The sequence below is a fragment of the Aspergillus thermomutatus genome, assembly GCF_002237265.1.
Source record: "Aspergillus thermomutatus strain HMR AF 39 chromosome Unknown NODE_22, whole genome shotgun sequence".
Lineage (NCBI taxonomy): Eukaryota > Fungi > Ascomycota > Eurotiomycetes > Eurotiales > Aspergillaceae > Aspergillus > Aspergillus thermomutatus.
The window spans coordinates 20118-39740 of NW_020798070.1; the positions used below are offsets into that span (position 1 = coordinate 20118).

Below are 19623 nucleotides of genomic sequence, written 5' to 3' on the forward strand. Positions count from 1 at the left end.
AACAAAGATAGCAGAAGAGTAAAACGTGGCGAAGCGAATCCTTGGCTTGAGAATAAAGATGAAGTCAAACGACTCGGCTTCACCATTGCAACGCATATCCTTTACAAGTCGTCTGTGTGGCTCTGACCAGCCATTCTCGATAACGAAGGACGCTGATACTGGTTATTGGGCATCCCAGAGTCGCAGGGCTTGCGCGTGGTGCCACGGGGCCGGGTCAGGGCCGGAGGCGGGGGCACCACCACCTGGACCGCCGGAGCCCTCTACCTCTCCCAGCTTCCTGCAATAACATGACCTCGCAGAGTGAGAAGTCTCGGTGCTTGCTTGTATCTTGAAAAGGGGCAGGAGCCTGCTGGCTTAGTGTGGTTGCCTAGCTTGTGGTAGGGGCACGATTTATAGAGCCTCAGGCGGCCGTAGCAGTACAAGCATTCAAAATGCTGCCCAAAGCAGTTGGCACCTAAGTCAAATGAGAGCAGGCTGCTTTAGCGAATTGCAGATCAATGCCGTCGACGTACGATGTGTGTCTTGATACTGCTGTAATGAAATTGCTCAAAGGTCCAGTCACGGCTCTCAAGGGTATCGTTAGCAAAGCTCCGCTAAATTGGACACTGACACCAGAATCTGACGCCAGAAAGAGCCAAACACAAACAGCAGAAAGATTGTGGCGGACACAGGCGACGCAGGCCTTGAGACGCCTGCCGCGAACCGTCCAGCAGCTGCGGCAGCGGTGACGGGAGTAGCGGATCTTGGGACCCGTACATCGCCCGTAACCGACGTTCCAGGTCCTCAGGTTATGATGTTTTGAGAAGAGAGCCTCCGGTTGGCCAGGAAGAGCTGCAGGACCATGACCGCATGGATAACATCACCGTCCTCATGGTGCGTAGCTGAGGGTTCTGCTGGAAATGACCTCGTGAGAAAAGTGATCAGGAGACACAGCATGCAACAGATGAAGCCGGAGACCATATCACCACTTTTCTTCTTTTCTTCTTTTCTTCTTTTCTTCTTTTCTTCTTTTCCAGCTTGGTCATGGACTCTGAGACTCCTACTTCGATGACCAGAGTTGGCCATCCTCGGGTCTGTCCCCGAGTAGCCCGAGCAGGGAGGAAGCACCCCCGTTGCGCGGTACATCAGCGCTTGCAAGCACCCATAGCAGAACATCGCGGGGGCTGCAGGAGGAGGAGCAGGCGGAGTGGCGCTGCGAGGGGGACCAGCACGGCCAGACGCACGAGCACCTGGTTCTGACAGTGAACTTGCTGCCCATTACCATCCATCGGATCTCAGCTAGGCAGCGGACCTCAGCTAGGCACTCCCGTTCTGGATTGGTGTCTCTCGTCTCAGATCAGTCAGGCGGAACGAGAGGAACATGGCGATCCATTTTTTGGTTCGAAGCCTCGGTTCGGCCACCCTGGGGGGTAGCTATGAATTGGAAAGGCACTCCTCCGACAGGGTAGCGAATGTGTCCGAGTCGGAACGACGACCAACCAAAACCTGATCGTATGATCGTATTGAGAAGTCTACCAAGCGTCAGCGAAGAAGCCTCGAAACGTACCCGATACGGCCCATGAACGTACCTTCTGAGTCTTCTTAATGTCCCGGATGCATCTGTAGCTAGGTGGAATTGTAGATTATAGTCCGCTCCAGCAAATGCATTCTGATCTGGCAGGAGAACTCCCTATAGGGGACCTCTCGTGGAGAGGTCAGCTGGGGAGAGGGTGAGCAGGAGAGCTCCGAGAGCGGGGAGGGGGAACAAGATGACATTCACTTTGGCAAAAAAGAGAACGGTGCAGTTGACCAGGAAGATACTTCGCAATGACTACTTCATGCTTGGGATTATGAAGAATGTAGGGGACAGGGAAAAAGGAAAGATGAGATGGTGAGGGGGGCAAGGAAAGGCAAGACGGTGCCTGAAAGAAAAAGAATGAAGAGGTGAAAATTGATGAACAATAGGGCAATGGCATTGTAGTAGTGAATGGGATACTTGGAAAATGAATGAATACAGTGGATATTGCCCCAGTGGGAAGTGGATTGGTCCATTATAGTGAAGGTACACGATTCGAAGGACAATATGATAAGGAACAAGAAGAAAAGAAAGTATACAGTTTTGTAGTTGATCATTGCTTGAGGAGAAGGCTTCAGTCGATATTTATGTCGTTAGAGCTCTGGCAAGAAAGAAAACTTGCCCCAAAGAAGATATGCAGAAGCAGTCCATATGCATTACTGTCCAAGTCCCTGCGGCTTCCCTTACCCAAACGGGAAGACATGAAGCTATCCGAAACAACGGCAACAATATGTCCTATGGTTACTTGCAACAAGCAGCATATACTAGTAGAGTCATCACTAGCTACAAACACATTACCATTCTCCCTGAAAAATCTCGAATGAAACTATTCCTGAGTGGTCCTGTCTCACTGTCAGTAGCCGTTTGTCTCACACGTAGGTCTTCAAACTTGGTACACAACAGCCGTTGACTTGCACTCACAGCGCCTCAAGGGATATCCAAATAATCTGTAATATATGCTATCAGAGGTGTTTGATTGATGCTTTCTGTGTCTGTTATTATGAGTCTATTTCAATCAGGTATAATGTTTAGCTGTGATTGGGCGACGGATGCGCCCTTCAGACGACATTTGATCCACCGGATACGAATACCACCTCCCCTACACCATGGACGTTTCAACTTTCAGTCTCTCTTTATCAAGAAAGTTAATAAAATTTCAAACAAGATGCAGCAATCTGGTAGCGCAGGTACCTACGAAATGACTTCAATACACCATGACCAACCAACCAATCTATTGGCAGTGCAGGACGGAGATATGCAAACGGAGGGCAGAGTCAGCTGGGCGTATCCAGAAGGAGGCTGGGAAGCCTGGACCTGTCTACTGGGCTCATTTCTGATGATGTTTCCGTCGTTTGGCTTTCAAACCGCAGGTAATCATCTCATCTTCTAATGGACGACGGCTACTGACATACGACAGTCGGATCGGTCCAGGACTACATCAGCACCAACCAGCTGGCAAAGTACAGCGTCCGCGATGTGGGCTGGATCACCGCCATTCTCGTCTACCTGACTCTATTCCTTGGAGTCCAGGTCGGACCACTGTTTGATCGATACGGGCCGCGGATTCTGTTGGTGGGTGGCTCCCTCGCTAACATTGCGTCCTATCTTCTGCTGGCACAATGTAGAGCATACTGGCACTTCGTGCTCTGCCTCAGCGTATTAGGAGGAATCTCGTCTGCGGTCATTACCACCGTCTCCATTGCCGTGCTGAGCCACTGGTTTAATCGTCGCCGGGCGCTCGCCTCGGGAATCTGCATGGGCGGTTCCTCCGCCGGAGGGGCCATCATCCCTCTGCTGCTGCGGAAACTCTTCCCGCAACTGGGATGGACATGGGCTATCCGCACGATTGCGTTCATGGCTGTTGTCTGCTACACGGTTGGCATCACCATGGTCAAAGGACGACTTCCCACCGGTCATCGGAGCCGCGCAACCGTTGATCTGGGGGCTTTCAGATCCCCCCGGCTATGCTTCCTCGCTGTGGCGGTCTTTTCGTTTGAGTTTATCATCTTTGGCTGCGCAGCGCTGTTACCCACCTATGTCCGTTATGCTGGTTTTCCTCTGGACGTCCAATTCTACTCCCTCACCCTGCTCAACAGCATGAGCTTCTTGGGGAGAGTGCTTCCCGGTTTAGCAGCGGATCAACTCGGCCGGTTCAACATTCTCCTGGCGCTGGTTGTCATGACGCTTTTGGTTATGAGTACCGCGTGGCTCCCGTTTGGCTCTCGTGATCAAGCTACGTTGTACGCTGTCGTGGCTGTTTTTGGCTTTGGGTCCGGGGGATGGCTGTCCCTGGCGCCTGTATGTGCGGGCCAACTGTGTCGGACAGAGGAGTATGGACGATTTTACGGGACCATCTACAGCGTTGCTGCGTTTGGAGTATTGCTGACCGTTCCTGTTGGAGGAGAGCTGCTGCAGTCGACTACTCCGCAGGTGCTGATTGGTTTCTACTCGGCAGTTCTCATGGTGGGACTGGTGAGTGTAGTCATGGCTCGATGGGCCTTGTTGGATTGGCGGTGGAAGTGGAGGGTCAAGCTGTAGCTGATGCAGTAACTTGATTCGTATCGATAGAATAGAGCGAAGATCAATTGATTGATATCGGTCGATGGTGAATGCCTAGGCTGCTGTGAGTATCTCTGCCATCTTGACCACTTGGGCTTCATCTCTGGTTCTCAAACCCGGATTTCGTCGCTTCCACTTCGTCTATCAGCAGTTGTCGCCAACTCAGAGAGTAATTATCGGATTAACGACTGGAATATGTATTGGATTCCGTATTCTAGTTTCTATTTCGTCGCCACAGTCACATCCATCAAAAAGACTTGCACACTTTGCATCTTCCTCGTATGGAACCTCGGATGTTGGATTACATTATGGTATAGCCCTGCGTCTCCTCCTCCTGCCCCTGTCCCAGAGGATCTGATGATAGACATGGGAGGGGCAGAGTCTGATGGCGCTGTTAGGTATAGCCCTGCGTCTCCTCCTATTGCTAGTAAGATGGCTGAGGCAGTAAGCAAGGTCTATATGATTATCATCTTGCAGTTGTTTAAGGGGTACTAGACTTAGTTAGTGGAGCTGATAAAGGTCTTAGGGCTAGATGAGCAAGATGTTTGAGATTAACTAATAAAGCTATTCTAGGAGAATGGCAGGACTTCTGATTTAGTGGCTAAGGAGGCCATAGTCCTTATGACCATGCTGGTAATAGTGTATCTCTCCACTAAGTGTGTGGCAGATCACTCAGTCTAGGAATTAGTGTATGATAAGGCTGAGGAGTAGAAATGACAGAAATTTATGCAGACAGGTGAGAGGGGAGATGTTCTCAAGGTAATGGAGAATGAGATCATTGCCTTGGTATGAGTTTACAATGTATGATTTCTCTTTGGCAATAAGGATGCTTAGTATTTAGCTTATGTCTAGCTGTAGTTCCATGTTTCTATTAGTTGATATCAAATGAGTATACTTTAGTTGAAGAATAGCAAAGAGAAAACTATCTGCTTTGCATTGGAGTGTAGTCCGGCCGTTTCAATCCTCGCGTTTATGAGATGACCGATGCTTTTGGCAACACTAGATTTTGTCGGGATCGAGGAATACAGTACTCTTTTACTTGCATGGATTTATGTCAGATGAAGAGAGTGCATACCTTATCTCTCCAGTAGACAGGTCATAAAAGGAATATTAGTTTTGGACTCTTGGTCTTTTCCAGAGAGGTGCTTAATCATTATTCACTGTCTTTATTCACTGTCCTTTGCAATTCACTTTCTATTAAAGAGGCATTATCTTCCTAGCATTCAATGAAATTCCATTCACTACTTTCATCCATTCAACCATGGTACCCTGTCCCTGTATATAAGACTGCAGCACCTCTCCAGGAACTTTCTTCAACTTTTCTCATCATCTGGTTTCCCTCAACCTGGTATGCAAAGATTATCTGATATATCCATACGTTCACATTAATGCTTCGAATTCCTTACTATGACTGATAGATTATTCCAGTAAGACGGATCACCTCCACATGAAGGCTCTCAAACATGGTACTGACTTCAGTTAGTTCAATCTAGATGCCAAATGGCCTGTCTCCCAGCCTGTTGATGATTCGACATAACCCACATATAATGCTATCAACACCAGTAATGGATGAGGCAGATGCAAACAGACACTCAGAATGATACCCCAGGATCCTAGTGCATACGGATACTGCACTCTGCCTTACCACTGTTGATAGCAGTGTTGGGGACTGAAGCATGGTCCTCTCAATAATGAATGCTCCTGCCTTCTATGGAGGTCCATGTGGATTCCATTGCAGTCTCGTTTCACCATCACAAGCTGGTGAGAGCCGCATTCGCGAATCTCTTGTTGGCTGCCAGGCACCGATGGCTCTTGAGGTCAGGCTAACATTCTCTGAGGGACCCATGGCCCCCGCGTTCAGTTGCCGCCGCCTCCCCCACCTCCTGCGCTCTTTTGCTACCGGTGCTTGCAAGCACCAACAGTTCGTGCGGCGGGAGTGCTTCACTCCCTGCGAGGGCTACTCTCCTTCAGGGGGGAAGTGCTCCCGCTGCGCGAAGATGCACCAGTCGCGCCTCTCTGTATGTTGATTTCCAGTGTTTCTTGCTTGACGCATCTGTTGACTTTTGCTCCCTGGCAGTTCCCGGCCACAGCTTTGCCGTTGGCTCGTCGCGTGGTCCTGCTCTCCTGCGCTGCCGACCGTTCCCCCGCCGCCACCAACGCTGCGTCTTTGGCGGCCGTCGTCGCCGCGGCCCGGGCTTTCAAGGCTCGGGTCCGCGCCGACGGCGGCCCATTGCCTCGTGGCAGTGCGCCTGCGTCCGTCCGCCCGCCTGCGCCGGCTCATTCCTGGACCGCCATACTTTGATATTGAAATCACACTGGGGTTCTATGTCGACGTACCACGAGTCTTCAGAGAAGCGGATGCTCGAGCAGCCGTACAGCTGCTAAGATATGAGATGACTCCTGATGAAACACCTTAGTCCCAAGGCGTCAAACGCTATCCCGGTGGATTCGCCAGCAGAGGCACGAAATCATGTTATATCGTTCTTGCTCAGACGTGCCGAAGAAAACTTGCTACTAAAGCTGTCATAGGACAACCTCACTAAGGACATCCGTCATATTTTGAAAAAAGCCTCAGAGAAAAAACAGCAGAGTTTGTTTCAAACATCTAGGTAATCAGCATAACTGTTGGACGCCTTCTGCCGTCGAAGCTGGATTTCGACACACCCGAGGAAACGCCTCCTTGGAAACCATGTGGAATACCACTGATGAAAGCCGGGATGACTAGAAGCATGGGAGCGTCCATGGCAAAGGCTCAAGCCCTTTCTTTGAATGCTTATCAAGAAGTTTACCTCCAACTTCATTTTTCCGCGAAGAAAAATAGGATTTGGTTTGCTTTCACTGACATTGGGGCTCAACTTGTTAACCGCTCTCTCATCTATCTCGACCCTCAACACCGCGAGGACAAATTCAATAATGAGAAAGGCTTGGACCCGCTGCAATTACGTCCGATTGAGTTGCACCGCAGGAACTGGTTGCATCATCGATGGTGGTAACTCCTGGCAGAGATGAAAAGGATGAGCAGAGGCTGACCAGAGGCGGCGGTGCATGATGTAGCCCTGATGGTGACAGCCAGGGGCACCTTGACTGGCGCGTCATGCGCCTCCTGTGTCATCTCTTATTCAGTGTCACACTTAATGACTACTACCATTCAGCTGATGATGAGGTTGATACAATGGCGGCAGCAATTGCAAAGAGTGTGGACCGGGGCGACCGCGGTTTTGGTGACTTCTGGTGGAAGACCACACCAGGCATTTGGAACATGATGCCAATGACGCGTTTGGCCAAAGCAGAAGAGGGTACAACCATCGACCAGTTCATCACAATTCACAACCGGAAACAAGCAAGCAAAAGTTTACCGCAGTCGTATCTCATCAGGGACAAGAAGAAAAAGGCCAGTGCAGTTCCAGAGACCAGGATATCCAGGCCCCGAGCGGCTAAGGCGGACATTGGGTCGCGCTATCGCGAAGAGAGCAGTGACTCTTAGCAGACTGAGATGTTTAGTGCTGGACTATTAAGTGCCATGGAGGCCTCGCGTCCAGCAACTAACCTGGAACCATACCCAACCACGCCAGATGAAGCAATTATGAATGTGCACCTAGTGCTCCTCATCCAGGAACTAATTAACCTGAGGAGGTCATCAAGCCTCGAATGCACAATCACGCGCGTGCGATTTGTGCCCAAGTTTGGGACTAACTCATTCACTAGTATTGTTAATGGTGTGGTGTGAGCAGAACGGAACCGCATCAGGACTGAAGCAGCACATGCCATTCAGTATGCCCAGAGCTGAATGGCGTTCTATTTTGATCGCAAGGACAAGCCTATGTATACGTCTGGTGATCTCCATAGTGCACCTTGAACAAGCCCCAGACGACCCTTGGCGACAACCTTGAGGTCAAGCCAATAGTCAGATATGCCAAGGTGGTTCCTGTGCAAATGCAGGAAACAGCTGAGGCCATTGGATGGCTAAAGCAGCAGTCAGGGGCAGTTCCCCGGAAGGTTTGCCTGGTGGCCCATCTATTACTTAATTGATAATTGAAGCCCTAGAGATGGATTCTACCAATAACCAGCCACACTAAAAGGCAAGAGTCGGGCTCCACGAGGCGACTCTGGCATTAGGTTCTGAGGACAAGGAAAACCGCGTCCAAAATTCAGAGCCCAGTCCAGCTAGAAAGTGACGCCGGGCTAAGGGCTAGGATGAGATTCTGCAGGAGCATGGTAAAGGCAAGAGAAGACTTTCTCATGTTGAGGAAGACGTGGCTCCTTCAGGAGGGGTCTCCACCTCAACGCTGCCATTCAACGACGACAAGAAATCCGACGCCATAAAGGGCGGTAACCTTGACGCCGAAATCGACGCCTTGCTAGACAACGAGACCAACAACGATGAAATCGAAGTCATCGGTGATGATGACCTTATTGCCAGTCCCGACGACATCGATGAAGAGGATTTCGTCATCTGACCCTCCTCAGGTTTCGTCAACAGCGCCGCTCACGTCCAACGTCATATTGATAACAAGTTCTGCGACATGAATCTTTCTCCCTGCCTATATCGATGATTATATATGCCATTCTCGCACACTCGAGTCCAATATGCTTAGTGGTTATTCGCCAAGCACCCTACCTATCTGGTTAACGGCAACAAAATGACCGATCAGGATATCACGTACTTCCGTTCCACTGTAGGGACATGGAAGGTACTGATCCTTACTTACATACCTTCAGATACGCCGACCAGTTCTTCTGTTTTGAATGCTGGGAATTCCTGTCGGCAGACAACTTTTTCGAAGATCAAATCACCGGAAAGCGCGGCAAGAACAGCTATACATTGAGCACACCTTGAGTTAAACGCCATGGTGACGATCCAGGTATGTTTAAATGTTCCACACCATGGTCTGATGGATTTTTCATGCTTTTTGATGTTCGATTCGTTTCATGCTAATCTATGCAAACCTGTGCTTCAATCACGGTGGCCGTGGTGGCCTCGATACTTGTTTTCTTCGCTTCTCCGATCAGTTAGTCTTTGGCATAGACGACAGAGCAGAGCTGTCTGTCCTTGACAGAGTAAGTACTGGGTATATGGATCTGATATTTGCTAAACAGATGCTAACTTGTACAGCTACAGCTCAAGAGGTTCGCAAACTAGTGGGAAACCTTATGCAAGCCCACCAGAATATCCAGTCTTGGATGGCCTAGGAGCACCTTTTCAGACAATGGATCCCACTTCACAGGAGCGATGCTGATCGATCATTTGAGACATCGTGGGTTCGTCATGTTACTGCTCCGATCTCCCATTATTTAGCAAGGACACTTGACGAGCCAGAACCCCGAGATCCTGACTTCCGCACCCAATGCTTGCGGCGCGATGGAGACCGGTGTGTGATACCAAAGCCATGGACATGAAGAAGTGGATTCAGAAAGGATCACCAGAGATTGAGAATGTCAACTGGGTTAATCTGGAAGCGGCCCACATTATCTGTTGAGATTCTATCACTAGACCAAGGAGTACATCGGACTCGAAATTGAATTCTGATATCCGATTTTGGTTGAACCCTGATGGTGGAAATGCCAACATATGCTTGACACTCCGGATCAATAGGTCTCGGCCTGACGACAAGTCCGTGGATGACGAAAGAGAAGGAGGACGCTACACTCCGTCAATCTCATACGTTTCTCCCCGAATTCTACCTCGTCGAACGCCTCCTCCCGTCTAACGTCTAAACTGGAATTCGATACACCTGAGGAGACACCGGCTTGGAAAACGTGCCCAATCAATGTCCCAAACAAGGACGCAATTGCTGAATGGCGGTCGTTATTATGCAGGATGGTGCTGGAAGGACCAGAGACTTTCAATTGATCTGCCGGTAACTGTGACTCTCTGCCTAAAGCATGATGCATTCTGGGACAGCACAATTTGCTGGTTCCCCTCATGAAGGCAGGCATGACGCGAAGATGCCTAGCCCCTAGTGGTATAAGATTTCAACACGAATGCTTGGTTACGGGGACGAACACAACCGGTGGATAACTGCGGAACAGCTCTGGGACGCGAAAGAACTAGCCGACGAATTCAATGCTCTAGAGAACAGCGTCGTCGACATTGACGAGAACTAATTGGAACTATCCTTAGTATAATATCACCGTCGCATGTCATATTTGTCACTGTAAACAGATGTTTTCTGCTACTTACCTTTAACCCGCTTCGATCACCAGAAGGAACAGGAACAGGCTTAGAAAGGATAGAAATCAGGCGATGATGACGATGTAAGAGAGGATGCGCCCCCCTTGAACAGAAGCTGCGTTGTTGGAGAAATAAAGACTCCATGGACCACAGGCCGGCTGGCTTGTTGAGAAATACCTAGATTTAATCTAAGCAGAATCTGTAGTTTTATACACATCCTTATTGCTCAACAGGAAACCATGGGATCAAACTTATTTCCAAGCAGGCTGCCGACAATGCAGAAAGGTATTGTGGCTAGAAGCGATCCTCCATACTCTGAAGCAAAGTGATACTCTTACGAAAGACTGAAACATCAGACCAAGTCTCTATGTAGTCATTAGAAGTTCACTAGAGCATTTAGCCTTTTCGATCAAAGGATAGCTCAGCGGATTACGGAGTACAAGGTAGAGCATCTAGCTCAGAGTATATTCAGTAAGAAAGTCGTCGTTGTATCATCTTAATCCTACGTTGGAAATGCTAGTCAGATCAAAGAGGTATACATTTATTGAGAGCGCGATGTACTGAGTAATCGTCCTTTCCTTGTATTGCCATACTCGAAGTAAGCTAGTCCAAAATGTTGTCCAAAATGTAAACCCAGATGCTCGCGGATAGGTAGTCTTAGCGACTGCACCTACGACACAAGTCCGTCATTTCAGCTATCAGTACCGACATAGTTGCCGGCGTGACCGACTCAATCCCCTAAAGGTAGCGCTTAGCAAGCAGAGTTGGTCTGCGTGAGGAGACCAAGTCTCCAAGGAAGCGAGTTGTAATCTCCACTTGCCGTCGGGCTCATTCCCTGATACAGATACCGCAGCTTGCAAGGGCTTATAGTCATGGTCTGGTCGGTCTGAGTGCGGATCATCTCCCCGTGGCTGATACTCTTCGTCCAAGCAGTCCCGCTAAACGCAACGTTGGTCGAGCGCGCAAAGGGGTTCGACTCCGTGTTGGCCAGGGCGTTCCACGTTCCCGTCAGACTGTTGGAGGTCCACGAGCGGAAGTACCGCTGTCCGTCGCTGCCGATCGCTTCCACGAGAAGGAGATACTGTCCGTTTCCGACGTTGTAGACGTTCGATGCCTCGAACAGGGCGTACTTGTTCGAGTCGGAGAGCGCGATCACCGTGTTACCCATTCCGTTGGGGAAGTTGGCCAACGAGGTCTGCGAGCGGTACAGATGGCCGTTGTCGTCTGATGAGAAAAGGTAGCAGTTGCTTGAATCGCAGATGGTCCACATATCGACCCATGAGCCACTGCCCATGTTCTGGCTGATGATGCTGGGCACGCTGCTGAAGAAATTCTTCGGGGCACTCCACCCGGCTGGGTTGGCGATATTCGGATTGGTGGAGTATGCTGCGTTGCCGTTCTGGTAGACCAGGTACCAGAGGTTATGGGGCTTGAAGAAGAAGACCTGCGGTGCGGCGCGGTAGCCCGAGCCGATGGGGGTCTGGTCGAGGTAGTGGAAAGTGGCCGAGTTGGCCTGGTTGAAGTCGGTGAAGCTGAAGTAGACGAGGTTGTAGCCGGACCCCTTGGCCGTGCTGGCGAAGACGTGGTACGTGCCGTCCACTTCGACAATGGATGGATCCTTGATACCAGCGATGTTGTGGCTGTCGGACTTGGGGCTGACCAAAACACCGCTGGAGCTCCATTTGAAGCTGGTGGGCAGGCTGGCTGCCGCCGCAAGGGTGGAGATGAGAAGAAGGAGAATTGGAAGCATTTTCATTTTGTCGAAATGGCTTTGGATTCTGGTATTTGACATTCTGCAGGCCTCGAGGGCTCTTTATATCCTGGCCTTTGCCTTATGTCTCACGATGTCCCTAAATCAACGATTCTCATCCTAGAGACGGTGCTGGAACTCTGGGTAAATCCGCGATCGACCTCGCGCCTGAAACGCAACATCGTCTGATGAAGATTAGCCTTTCCTGCATTCATCATCTTGCTTCCTGCCAAACGACAAGGATATACGGAATATTACCGAGATGGGCTCATCCGACCTCAAATCCGCGACAAAACAGGAAATTGGAGGACTCCAGCTCGGCAGCTCTATCACCTCCATCTGCCGTCCGATCGTCAATTGTCATCTATTTCCCTCACACTAGTCCCCTGTCCTGTTGCAGATTGACACCCCCATTACCCCAAACGGCATCAGAGTGCGGAGAATCGACCATCTTGGCGCCTTCTCCGGACCCTGAGCTCCACCGGGAGGATTCAGCCTAAATTAGTGACGAAGTCCTGTCTCGGGATGTCTTAGTCTTAGCCTCTTAGCCTCTTGGGTGTGGGTTGACAGTACCGTGAGTCTAGGCGTGTCCGGCCTCCGTGATGAAACATTAGCAGCTTTGGTCAGACATTCTGGTACCATGCGATTGAGGTTGAGATATCTGCAGGCAGTCATTCTTGTATACCTTCGAGCATTCCAAGACATCTATCCAAGATCAACCGGCGTTCTGTTTTCGACATTAGGACTATACTCGCCATTAGTATGAGCATGGTAAGGCATTATCGAGACAGAGACTTCAATGTGGCGTTCTGCTTGACTAAGTAGTGATCAAGATATGTTATGCCAGAATGACTACAACAGCCATCGGTAACATAACCCAAAGCTAGAGCAGGATACGTAATCTTGCCAGTGAATACGTATCTATCCTGTGACACTGTAGATGCATTGTCTAAAGACATCGTGTCTAACAGCCTACAATAATGAGTCCACAGCTTCAGCAAGTGACCCTGACAAAAATGCAAGGGAGGAGTGTTGTTGTGGAAGGCAAAGCTACAAACTCACCACTCTTTCGCTGAAAGGTGCACTATGACCTGGCCCAACGACAGGCAAATTTATGCTTAAAGAATTAAAGACGGAATGCCATCTGTATGAATATACCTGAGGAAACTCAAGTCAACAACAATGCATTCAAACTCTACCTGCACCACTAAACAACGTCACCAGCTTGCAGCTTAGAACCATCGAAAAGCAAACAAACCAAAGAAACCAGAAGACAAAAACACTCACATCGCGTCCATCCCATTCTCCCCGTCCCTTCAAAATCCCAGGCCGAAAGCGAACCCATCTACAGACAGTCAGCGCCGCTTCGCCTGCGCCTTCCAAGCATGGTAGGGCATGAGGCTCCATCCAAAACTCCAGGTTCTATCCTCGATAACCAGGCAGAGCCCCTCACCGGCCAGCTCATTCTTGTCCCAGTCCACACTAAGCTGCTGGATCTTTGTGCGCGTCGCCATCACGATCTGGTCCTCGTTCATTCCCTCCGGTTTCAGGAACAGGACCACGTTGCCGCGCTTGACGGCGCCCGCGTTCTTCATGGCCTCGAAGGAGGGGTAGATCTTTACGTCCCGGTGGTAGATCTTGTGGTGGAGGCTCTCGAGGAGGATGGGGGTTAGCTTTTTGGGACCTGTTTTGACGTCGAAGAGGACGTGGACCCAGGGGACGTTGTCGCTGGTGGGTTCGGGGGGTGGCTCGGTTGGCTGGGACTGGGCGGATTGATTGGTAGCCATTTCGATTGCTGGTTGCGTTTGCGTTTGCGTACCTTGACAAGAGGGTTTGTATAAAGTCGAGGGATATTTTGTATTCGGGAGGATGAGGGAGGATGATTGAGAAGGTTGGTTTGAACGAGAACCAGTCTTGGGCGGGTATCGGACTGAATTTATATTCAAGAGTACGACATATTCAACGCAGGATTTGTACAGATAATTGCACTGTCCTGAAAAAAGTCAAGACACACCTGCTCTATGGTGAGAGACATTGTAGAAAGAATTGACAGTGTTCCTTTGCGATGTGTATCAAGTGTCAAAGTGAGGCTGAATGGAAGAAGGCCAATGCCTTGCAATCTATTATCATGTCTAAGAGGCGACTACAAAGCGGTTTATGTATGAACCTGATTTGTCTCATATCCCTTGGTCATCCAGGTCGGAGAGGCTGATCCTTAGACAAAGGGACCGGACACAAAGCCGCTACATCTTTTATGCTCATTATTTCGGGTGCAAACCCTGGCATTATTTCATTCAAGTATGCATCTAGGGATTAGAAGAATATGAAACCATTTGCGGGACTGTTTTGTTATGTATCTTGTTCCTAATTTGGCCTTTGACCATGGCTGTCTAACTCGAGGCAGGGGACTTCATCCATCAGAAACGGATCTCGAATTCAAATCTAATCCTCTCAATCTTTCAAAGATCGTATCCTATTCCCTTTGTTACTCAACGATATTGAGTGTGCCCGAGAAGCCACATAATGCCCAGCAGTACACCGATGCGGGCTAGGTGATGTGCCTATGTACCGCTGTGTCTAACATAGGTTGGATGGTGAAAGATGATGACAAGCTAGCGCCATCTCTTCTTTAGCACTCTCGAATGCGACTCGAACAGAACAGGGACCGATGGACGAGGGTCAGTAAACCGAACGGAAGTTTATTATGCGCCTTTTGCTATCATTGAGCCCAACCCTGATGGCCTTGACAAAGCATGATACATGGCCTCTCCCATCCAATGGAAGCACAACAAATGATGAACTCACAGCCACCAACTCCGATGTTTCCTCCAATCCTGCATCGTCCCTTCAGCCAGATCATCCACATTGATAAAATCCACCCCCTCCCGAACCAAAACATGCCAGACATGATTGCGCAGGCCCCGCGGCCACGTCGGGGTCCCCCAGTACCTGACCTTCAGGCCGCGGTCATGAGCCGCTGCCACTTGTTCGCGGACGCGAGCCAGCTGGTCCTGCGAGAAGCGGTTTCGGGAGAGAGATCCAATGGTCTTGCGAAAGTCGACGGAGGCGTAGTAGCTGTTGGTATAGTTGTAATCGGAGGCTGCAGCTCTTTGATCTAGGTTGTCCAACGGAGCGTCGAGGAAAATGTCGCGGTAAGTGCTATTAGCCGCAATAAGATGGAAGGGGGCATCTCCCGAGGCGACGACCGTCACAGGACGCTGAACCGTCTCAGCCCCGTTGAAATGCGTCAGGTAGCCCGACTCGCGCAGCGGAGCGAGCTGCTCGACCAGGTAAGACCAAGTATCATTGCCGTCCGATTTGAAGTCGATGAGAAGAACGAGTGTCTGGGACGGGTTGTGAGCAAACACACCCGCTAGATCCTGCGCATTTCTGTCCGGCTGCAGCCGACTCGAGCGGGTGTTGTGCCGCTCAAGCAGATCCAACAGCGGATCGAGGTATAAACTGCGCAGTGTGGTAGCGTGGTGCAATGTGAAACGGTTGTGGCCGACAAGAAGATCATCTCCGGAGAGCCAGATGTCCGCCTCGACGCCGATGCAGCCCGCTCTGAGGGCTGAGAATAGCGGGACGGGCCGCCAGTAGTCGTTGTGTGAGTGACATTGCACGGGAGTGATCCCGTGGGTAGTCCAGTGAGAGAATATCGATGGTCGTCCACCGGGGAAGACCCAGGCGTCCAGACGGGCGTCGAGGTCGTCGGGAAAGAGGTGGACTAGACCCGTCCACAGCAGAGAAAGGACCTTTAGAAATCCTCTAAGACGCAAGTCAGTACCTTATGTCAGGATGGAATTGCATGAGGAACTTACAGTATCCAAACTAATGCCCATAACGGTCTCTTGACCCCTCTGCAGATGATTGCGCGCTGAGACAGAGGGCGAGCATTACACTCGACATGGGAACATTTCCAACCATTTAGAAACTGCGACAGCCACTGGCATCTGTGCTTGTATCTGCTATGTGGATGGTCTGAGACGTCAAAGGGTAACATTTTTGGACCTGGAAGGTCACCAGGAATCATCTCCAATAGAGGGAAAGTATCCTGGGATGAGGAGCTTCCCGCCTCACACTCGTCGGCAGTTGATACAGGTACCATCGTAACTGCAAAATACGCCAACTGCTAAAGTTGGGAGGTGAGGTTACAAGAGGGATGATCCTTAAGACACGCGACCTCTACCAGGATGACGCGGCCCACACGACACAATGATCCATCATCCAGAGTTCGACAGCCAAAAAACTTCCTTGATTGCTTGATCCCATTAAGCTCCGGCAGTGGCAATTGATCGGACCAATCACAGACTGCCAGAATGATGCTCCGTTACAATCCACCAATCACTGCTGCGCAATTACCTAGAAATCCGGCTGCCTAATTTGACCTCATCTTCATCTCTCTACTGCAATACTGTATAGTGTGCAGAAGTATACCTAAACAGCAGGGGGTTTATCAGCGAGTAGAGAAGATTTATCTACTCGTGTCTCTCTTCCTTTGCTGTTGTTTCTTAGACTTTATACCATGTTCGCGGAAGGCAGCACAATAGTCAGCTCTTTTCTCGCCGAGTCTTGCAGAGGAATTCCCTTTTTATGAGAGTCTTGAGGGATATGGAAGAGGCAAGAAGGGCAAATCTCCCTATATAGACAAACTGTATGTGAAATGGACTAGATTTCAATTCCCTCATCTAATACAAGATGAAGCTTTAGATGACAGCGTATTTGCATATTCCATGACGTTGCAGGTGGGGTGAGATGCGGTCTTCCGCATCCCCCAAGGATTACTATTTCCGGACATCTTAACATGAATGCCAAGAGAATCATCAGAGTATGGCACAATATCACACATATCAACTCTGATTCAGATGAGGCTGGCTGGACCAGCGCACAACAAGGGTCCCTTGCAGACTATCAGGAATAACAACATGGGCCAAATTCATACTGTGCTTCTCATTTGTCACAATAAGGGATTGTGAAGTACATTAACCCATGCATTCATCTTAGCCCAAGGGCAATGAGTGCTCTGATTTGCCAGAGGCTGCTGATCTGCATAACCTATCACATCGTGCAAGGGATCGCCCTCGCTAATGTGCGCCGCTCTGTATAGCTGGCCCTACTAGGATTTGGTTGGCTCTAGGAGTGGTTACGCAGCGTAAGACCTGCATGAGCTGGAATCTCATCTATTTGAGGGCGTGATCGAGGGAGCCAACGAAGGATAATATATACGACAGTGATTCTGTCTTTCTGCAGCTTCTTCCTTTCTTTATTTCTACTCATCCCATCGCCGACTGTTGTCAAAGTCAATTCTTCGCATACACAGGTGCGCAGGATGAACAAAAAGGCAGGAAGAGGAGATCTCAGTTCATCCATGACGGCCTCAACCTCAGCCATAATCGAAGACTTTGTCGCTTCCTACGAGAAGCAACGCGACTTCTACATACACACCGCCATGGCTGCTAGAAAGATCTGCGAGGCAGCCCTCGAAAGACACCATATACCATGCCTAGCCAGCCATCGAGCAAAAGCTATATGCACGACAACTTCTCCGAGACCATGTCTACTCGAGCAGAGAAGAGATCAAAAGCGACATTTGCGACCTCGCTGGCGTGCGTATCGCTCTCTACTATCCTCGGCACGGAGAGGAGGTCAAGAATATACTCAACGATGAATTTACTGTCCTGGAAAGAAAGACCATCAACCGTACGGGCATAGACGAGGCCATCCACGGCGGCTACGATCGATGGTTTCCGGGCTACTGCGCAAAGCACTATCGAGTTCACCTCAAGAACGGGACGGTCAATCAGGAAGGCGTACCCGTACACAATACAAAGGTTGAGATCCAGGTCGTCTCCGTGCTCCGGCATGTCTGGGCCGAAGTGGAACACGATGTGGTCTACAAGGGGAAGCTCAGGGCGAGCCGAGACGACCACCGTATCCTTGACGGTTTAAGCGGTGCGGTCTTCCTCGGGGAATGCTTTCTGGATCAACTGTACCAGACTCAGGTGGTCAAGATCACCGCCGACGACAAAGGTTTCGAATCAATCTACGCGCTCGGATCGTTTATGTGGAATTGGACCGCCTCTCTCGGGCATTGCCAGGTGGAATACCCCGTCGAAGTGGAGTTTCTGAAAGATCTGCTCGAAATTCTTGGACTCAATAATCCAAAGACACTGTGGGACATTTTGAGTCAGATCGACCTGTCTACTCGAGGAGGGAGCGAGTGGCATGCTTTCCGGGCGGCTTTTCACCCCGCCAGATCCAGTCTTACGATGTTCATAATGGACCGGATCCTTGCAATGCCGGTCGGATCCAGCAAACTCGAGAATGCTCCAATGGAAACTCTCGCACCTGCAGATCGAGCGAGACATGAGCTTGGCGTTGTTTCTAGTTCATTGATATGGCTCGATCGAGTCTATCCACTCTCGTCTCATTTATTCGGAGCCCTGTTCGCCAGTGACTCATGGGACCGCTATTTACCCGGAATCAGGTGGCTTGATTCGCGGAAACCGCAGGATTATTGGAGGGGAAATGCAGTGCTTACTGACGAGGAAAGGCAGAGGATCAACGGTCTATTCGAGTGCTTTGCGCGAAACAAGCAGAAACCCATTCAGCTTGCGTTTGCGCTTGCCAGATTGGGTGTTCTTAAGAGATACGCTGCTGACTGGCTGGCATTGCATCGCGTCATCTCACCGTTGCTTATTGTGATAAAGGCTCGATATTAGGAAAGGCATGTTTGTGCAAATTAGTTACTGTGAATAGATGTATACCTGTGAGGGATATTTCCTAGCACACTGTGCAGAAGCGAGATTACTCCTGCAATCAAGCGAGTCAAGGCACACATGTGTCTCTTTGTTAGATGAAAGTGGACAAGTCCAACGCAGAGCATAAACATAGTCACAATGAGTATGAATAGACAGATTGGCCCCATTGGTGCAAAATCATGCAAAAGGTTCCGATAAGGTCAAAACAACAATCCTTGACCAATGGACGAATGACGATTCGAAGCAGCTCATGGTTGCCTAGCGGTAACAACCTCTAGGCGAGCATCGATACCGAGCAAGCACCATACCTAGCCATAAGACAGGCCATGTGAGAGAGCTATCGAACCATCCGTATGAGAACCTGCCAGCTCGACGGTTGAGACCGTGCCGATCTGCCAGCGTTAGCCCCTCGATTGGTCAAAAGGTACCGGGGCAAGGGCACGCTAAGCCTTAGCTGCATGGCGGGTTCCGGGCCGTGCATTAGTGGCCCGCGCTTTTGAGAGCCGGACAGCCGGTAGCCAATGGTTCACTGGTGAAGGATTCAGACCCACAACCCAAGGAGTAACCATTCTCTCGGGATTTGAGCTTTTCATCAGGGGTCGAAGGGCGATATGGCTGGTGAGTCTTTTTTGCAGGGTATTCAGTCTGCAGTGTTTAGTCGATGAAATTGCGGTAGCGGTTTCACTAATTTGCGTAAGGTAGGCAGCCTTGTACAGAGTACCACTCAATTAGGGCTCGTTGGCAGTTCATCGATAATCTACAATGAGGTATACTCAACATGCCTCTACTGCTACTCGTCAACGGTTGTAAACCCTTAGATAGCACT

At 50.0% G+C, this 19623-nt stretch overlaps 5 protein-coding genes across 5 annotated transcripts; 2 read left to right on the plus strand and 3 right to left on the minus strand.

Moving 5' to 3' along the window:
* Positions 1–2720: 2720 nt before the first annotated feature.
* Positions 2721–8571, plus strand: CDV56_103340 (putative MFS monocarboxylate transporter; the record flags this gene model as incomplete). Its single annotated transcript, XM_026756959.1, has 9 exons — positions 2721–2742; positions 2797–2925; positions 2973–4027; positions 5953–6132; positions 6192–6357; positions 7267–7587; positions 7687–7835; positions 7961–8110; positions 8308–8571. 9 exons carry the CDS (start codon positions 2721–2723, stop codon positions 8569–8571), a joined length of 2436 nt encoding a protein of 811 aa, XP_026617472.1.
* Positions 8572–11037: 2466 nt separating this feature from the next.
* On the minus strand, positions 11038–12042 carry abfI (putative alpha-L-arabinofuranosidase; the record flags this gene model as incomplete). The annotated part of the gene is made up of 1 exon (XM_026757808.1): positions 11038–12042. One exon carries the CDS (start codon positions 12040–12042, stop codon positions 11038–11040), a length of 1005 nt encoding a protein of 334 aa, XP_026617473.1.
* Positions 12043–13391: 1349 nt separating this feature from the next.
* Positions 13392–13823, minus strand: CDV56_104421 (uncharacterized protein; the record flags this gene model as incomplete). The annotated part of the gene is made up of 1 exon (XM_026758040.1): positions 13392–13823. One exon carries the CDS (start codon positions 13821–13823, stop codon positions 13392–13394), a length of 432 nt encoding a protein of 143 aa, XP_026617474.1.
* Positions 13824–14837: 1014 nt separating this feature from the next.
* On the minus strand, positions 14838–16039 carry CDV56_104555 (uncharacterized protein; the record flags this gene model as incomplete). The annotated part of the gene is made up of 2 exons (XM_026758174.1): positions 14838–15804; positions 15858–16039. The coding sequence occupies 2 exons, from the start codon at positions 16037–16039 to the stop codon at positions 14838–14840; spliced, it is 1149 nt and encodes a 382-aa protein (XP_026617475.1).
* A 1496-nt stretch (positions 16040–17535) lies between these two features.
* On the plus strand, positions 17536–18758 carry CDV56_104776 (uncharacterized protein; the record flags this gene model as incomplete). The annotated part of the gene is made up of 2 exons (XM_026758395.1): positions 17536–17642; positions 17723–18758. 2 exons carry the CDS (start codon positions 17536–17538, stop codon positions 18756–18758), a joined length of 1143 nt encoding a protein of 380 aa, XP_026617476.1.
* Positions 18759–19623: the final 865 nt, after the last annotated feature.